The following is a 6,000-nucleotide window of genomic DNA, read 5'->3' as shown; positions in this document are numbered from 1 at the left end:
TTATTTCAACACGTAAAACCTATAAACTGTAGTGTAGGAACACAAGTGAATGCTCATACAATTCAAGGAAACCAATCCTATTCCGAACGCGGGATTATTGAATCAACGAATTATACAGATTATACAGATTGGATGACCAACTGATTTAGGTTAACGAATCCAATTGATTACTTCTTGAAGTTGAGCGAGTAACAATTGTGGGTTCGATTCCCAGACCGAGTTGCGTGCGTATTGTGCTCTTAAGAAAAACACTTCATTTCACGTTACTCCAGTCCACCCAGATGAAAATGAGCAATCCTGTCATAGACTAGCCTTCCGATCAGAGGGTATCTTGTCTGCTCACCTAGCCAGCGGGGTGACATCGCTGGAAAGCTAAAGCGATGCAAAATGCATTGTGACTAGCGATGTATAACACGATGTCGATCACGTGTTTATATACCCCGCCCAGTTAAATGGACTCCTAGAGTAAGAACGGAAATAATTCTCAACATGAATTCAGTTTTTAAAATCTAGTGATCGATAGAAATTTTTCAGTTAAGATTTTATAAAGCACTTCTGATACATTAAATAAAATACTCTAAAGTGAGCGACATATTGGTTCACTTTAAACAAAATTCAATTAGTTTAGGCTTCGATTCATACTAAGCCCTCAAATAACAACGTAGTTGAAATTTTATGCAGATAGACTCAGCTCCTTGAATCCGACGTCCTAAGCTTAACATGTCCGGAACCCCTTTCCAAAAATTAAGACACGTACTTCTCCCTCTTTTAGGGATCCATTATAACAATCTAGTAAAATGCTAAAAGGTGCATATAAGTCACATGAAACTATGCGATTGGAAGCTTGCCCAAGGAGCCATGTGGTTGAGAAACAAGTATTTTACTAGAGCCTCGCGCTGACCAAAGCTTGAGTGGATTTGGTAAACGGAAACCGAAAGACGCCCGCCGTATGTATATGCACACACAAAGGAGAGGTCCGGGTGCGAGACTATGTATTGCATCTGGATGACTGAAGTCTGGTCAAGATTGATAATAGCGAAGTTTCATGAAAGATCAAAGCTTATTACATGCAGCTATAAATATTTACAGCCTTTAGTTTCACTTTTTTTTTTAAATTAAAAAAGTTGTTTAAGTTTAGCGTAAATCTTTAATGCTAAAAAAAAAAAAAATCCGAGCTCTTGAAATGGAGGGGAGGGTGCAAAAAAAAAAAAAAAAAAAAAAAAAAAAAAAAAAAAAAAAAAAAGTCAGGTGAAAAAATTCCACACTTGAACGAATATGTGGGAAAACTCAATTTTGCACATGCTTAAATATTTTAACTGATATTTAAAAGAAATGAAAAAAGTCAGCAATTGATAAATGGATTTCAAGCACACGATAAAAACTTAGTCTTCATTCCGATCCCTGCTGTGGTATCGAGTATGTATCGTATAGTTTCACCCATTATAATATTCAGAGAAAATATTTTAGAATACGAACCGAAAATCCAGAAGCCATGTTTACTGGGAAAACTGTATGTTAGCACGCAATACTTGCTAATAAAATTTCGTTTTGTTCAGGGCTACAAATGAAGAAAGGAGATATTCAGTTTTATTCCAGGTTTTCAATAATATTAACTGGTAATTTAACGTGAAATTTTTAAATGCTTTTTAGTTGGGGAAAGGGAAGTAGATAGGGGGGGGATGGGGCTTACTATGAAAATACTTTGAAATAGAAAACGACTGAAAAAGAAAACATTAAGGCATAATGACAACTAATGGCCATAAGCAAAAGAAAATTAACGATGTGAATGGTGATTTTTTTTTTTTTATTCACCATAAAGGTGGGAAATTACAATACATGAAGACACAAAACACAAAAAAAAAACCATAAGCGTATGATAAGGTAAAAAAGGGGTGAAAATGAGTCATGAAAGCGATGTTAACCGCCCCATCGGTCAACATCACTTTCTTGCCCTCTTACCTAACGATGTGAATGGTAGTTAGCTAAACGTGAGCTGACACCACCGTTGATTTATAGAGTCATTTAGGGCTCAGAGGAATGGAATGCAACTTAAAAAAAAAATGCATTGCGCGTCAGTTATACTACCAGTAACGCAAAGACAAAACAGAGCGACACCTCTGGTATGAAAGACTCCGAATCTTTGGGCCAGCAGTCGTCATGTATTTTTTTTTTTTTTTTTTTTGCAGAGCGTTGATGACACTACAACGATTATGCGAGAGTTCTGCTATCGTTAAGTATGTCAAATCGACAGGAAAAAGAAGTGTTTTATGTTATGTTTAATAATATCGAAAATAAAACATTTTAGAGAACATATACCGGTTCAAATAATTGTAATGATTGATGATAATGGTTATGTATATACATGATAAAAACGGACAGTTTAAAAAGATTAATGGTAATGCATGTGATGAGGGGCGCATGCAGCCATTCATAACCCCATTATTGTATAATCGTCTCATCATATTCGTTCTATGTATTGTCCCCTCTGTGGTGTCCTGTCTGTCCTTGTTTGTCCCCCTTTATATTTGGGCCCTTGCGGCTAATAACGAAACCGTCGAGAGTTCTGCTATCAGATGAAGCCATACCGTTACTTCGTTCTGACTTCCACGTAGCGTCTTCTTGGCAGAGATAGTAGGGTGGTTCTCCAATGCCTTACCCAACTGAATGACCGTTAGCCCACAAGGCGCTCGTTCACAGATCGTGAAATTAGTTCTACTCGGTGTCCAAACACCCTCCACACAAGAGTACCAATCTACTCAAATCGGGGAGTCAGGTTAGTCGCTAACCATGGAACAGGTAGTTCTGGTTTACATGGCGTTCGTAGAAGCTCTGAACCTTTGAGGAGATCCCCAACCCGATTCGCTAGGAATTTTGAAATATTGTGAGAAGTTAATTTCCAAAGTTTTGTCCAGCCATTTTACAATAAGTATTCGTGAGGAAAAAAAAAAAAAAAAAAGGTAACCTTAATATATTTCTAAGTATCTGTAAGTCTGGCAACAGGGTTAGCCGCATGGGAAAATATATATGCTGTTTAATTTGAATAGATGCAGGTTAATGTTTGAAAAGAATGAAGTTTTGTATTAAAAAAAGAAAAACTGACATTTACCTTAGTCGTCAATGTAAATCTGAAAAAATAAGTAATACAAAATCACACAACCGGATATATGGTTTAACTCGTCAGCGCATTAATGTAAGGAAAACGACTATTTATATTGTAAGCTTGTTTATTCAAAGATGAAACCATTTTTCTGTTGGTGAATGAAAAGCAATTAGAGATCAGTCAATTCTATTTACATTGACGTATTGTCAAAATTGTGAAAAAAAAAAAATTAAGTGTCATTAACTGCTATATCCGTGAAACAATTTCGATTCCTGGTTGAGACCAATTCGCTTCACTTTCGTGTGTGTGTATGTGTGTTTGTTTGTGTGCATGTATGCATATACATATGTATGTCATACATACATACATACTTATATATTATACGAGCAAAACGCCCCCCCCCCGTCCAATGGACGGTGTTGAATCATATCTGCTGAGTAAAAGCAATCAGTGTTTTCTTTTCATTAAAAAATAATTAAGCATGCCTTTATTTCAATAAAATTTTTGGTCTTGTTAAACGAAATCAAGGCAAAAAAAAACCAAATAGTCTTTCCTTCCTTCTTGCCAAGTTTGACGAAAATATCTCTTTTGCATCTTACGTTTTTGGTCTCTTAAATATACTGCATTTTGTGGCATTATTTCAAGTCAGCCGGCTTTTTTTGCGCAAACTGCACGTGCATTTTTCTCGCGTACGCGTAGTATCGATCGCAACAGCTGATGTACTTGCGCGTACAAATGCACGTTCCCACAGCTTTATCGATTGCATTCTCATCTGGAATCGATTTTTGTAATATTTTCAAGACTTATAAACGGCCTGATACCGTCGGTATCTACATATCAAATTTGAGCGCAATCGGATGGAGGGAATGCCCGAGATCCTAGAAGGCACACACACATACAGACAGAACGGATTTTATATAATAGATAATAATATTAGGGAATATTATTCCAAACTTACAGGGAAAAATCGAATTTAGTAATACTAAATCAAATTTCACAAAATATAATATATATGTATATAAATTAGAGAAGAACCAACCTTTTATCTATTCAACAATGAAATAACAATGATATAATTAAATTATTGAGACCCCCTTCGGTCATGACTGACTGTCGGATTACCCTCCCAGGCACAAGTCCGGGCAAGGTTGTTTATGGAAGACCAGCAGTCGCCCATGCATACCGGCTTCCCCTCTCCACGCCACCAATGTTATCCAAGGGAAAGGCAAAAGCAGATACAGCTTGGCACCTGTGACGTCACAACTCATTTCTACAACTGAGTTAACTGGAGCAACGTGAAATAAAGTGTCTTACTCAAGAACACAACACGCAGCCCGGTCCAGGATTCGAACTCACAACCTCACGATCGTAAGCTCGACGCTCTAACCACTGAGCCATGCACCTTCACAATTAGATTATACTATATAGAAAAAGAGGTAACCTTAATATATTTCTAAGTTCTCTGTAAGTCCGGTAACAGCGCTAGCCGCATAGGAAAATATATATGCTGTTTAATTTGAATAGATGCAGGTTAAGATTACCTTTTTTTTCTGTCTGGTATAATTTAATTATATCATTGTTATTTCATTGTTGAATAGATAAAAGGTTGGTTCTTCTCTAATTGATATATATATATATAATTTCACCGAGGTCGACTTTGCCTTTCATCCTTTCGGATTCGATAAATTAAGTACCAGTTACGCACTGGAGTCGATGTAATCGACTTAATCCGTTTGTCTGTCCTTGTTTGTCCCCTCTATGTTTAGCCCCTTGTGAGTAATAAAGAAACACACACATATATATATATATATATATATATATATATATATATATATACTCCTTTACTCTTTTACTTGTTTCACTCATCTGACTGTGGCCATGCTGGAGCACTGCCTCTAGTCGAGCAAATCGACCCCAGGACTTATTCTTTGTAAGCCTAGTACTTATTCTATCGGGCCCTTTTGCCGAACCGCTAAGTGACGGGTACGTAAACACACCAGCATCGTTTGTCAAGCGATGTTGGAGAACAAGCACAGGCATATATATATATATATGTATACATATATACGACGGGCTTCTTTCAGTTTCCGTCTACCAAATCCCCTCACAAGGCTTTGGTCGACCCGAGGCTATAGTAGAATACACTTGCCCAAGGTGCCACGCAGTGGGACTGAACCCAGAACCATGTAGTTGGTAAGCAAGCTACTTTTATTCATATAGTTTGCCACAAGGGCATTACATAGATGTAGCTGCGGGCTGGACGTTACATTAATGAGATGAAATGATAAACGAAATTATGATATTAATGAGAGGAGCAAAAGACGCCCGCCAGTCTTCTGCTTATTTAAAACATTGTTCTTCAAAAAACAAAACGAGGTATTAAACCTCTTACCTCAGTTCTTACAATTACTGGACTTAATAGTCCATTATAAATTGAGGCACTGAGCCTCTTACAAACAATAACATACAATAAACATTTTAGGCATTAAAGCTTCTTTATCCTTCCTCCCCGACCATGCTGTATGCCTCCCGCAGGCAATGCTCCAGCTCCAGGTCGGGGCCCCAGATGGCGAACCTAAACTGGTCCTTCGGGAAGGAGCCCAACACCCTGAACATATCGACTTCCGATATGACCTCCGTAGTCACCTGTGGAGGCCAATCCGGGTCTTCAGTCCAGGGCATGGGCTCTTCCCTCCGGCCCTCTAGCTTCCTTAAGAAGTTCTGTATTGCCCCTCCCTTATGTAGGAAGATAGCAAAATCATCTCTCGTCGCTCTGGGAGGGGCCACCGTTTCCTCTGTCGGGAGCACATTTCCCACCGACAAAGTTTCAGGGCATGCTGGCAGTGTACCATCAACCGCCGGCAATGTCCCATTCTTTTTCTTTTTTTCTTTTTCTCCCC

General features: G+C 38.1%; 1 protein-coding gene across 4 annotated transcripts in view; it reads right to left on the bottom strand.

Annotated features, from left to right (window-relative positions):
- Positions 1-6,000, bottom strand: part of LOC115214510 (RING-H2 finger protein ATL52-like) — a 53,388-nt gene that overhangs the window by 5,732 nt on the left and 41,656 nt on the right. For 2 of the 4 annotated variants that reach the window (XM_036505386.1, XM_036505375.1), the window contains exon 2: positions 1,477-1,558. In XM_036505386.1, the coding sequence (XP_036361279.1) occupies positions 1,477-1,494 (18 nt within the window). In that variant the 5' untranslated portion in view covers positions 1,495-1,558. Of the gene's footprint in view, positions 1-1,476; positions 1,559-2,585; positions 2,611-3,106; positions 3,126-6,000 lie in introns of those variants that run through there. The other 2 variants (XM_029783724.2, XM_036505382.1) reach the window with 2 other exon arrangements.

Source organism: Octopus sinensis, linkage group LG1 (assembly GCF_006345805.1).
Source record: "Octopus sinensis linkage group LG1, ASM634580v1, whole genome shotgun sequence".
NCBI classification, from domain to species: Eukaryota; Metazoa; Mollusca; class Cephalopoda; order Octopoda; family Octopodidae; genus Octopus; species Octopus sinensis.
Note: the sequence above shows the minus strand (reverse complement) of the source record. Positions and strands in the feature narration are given on the sequence as shown.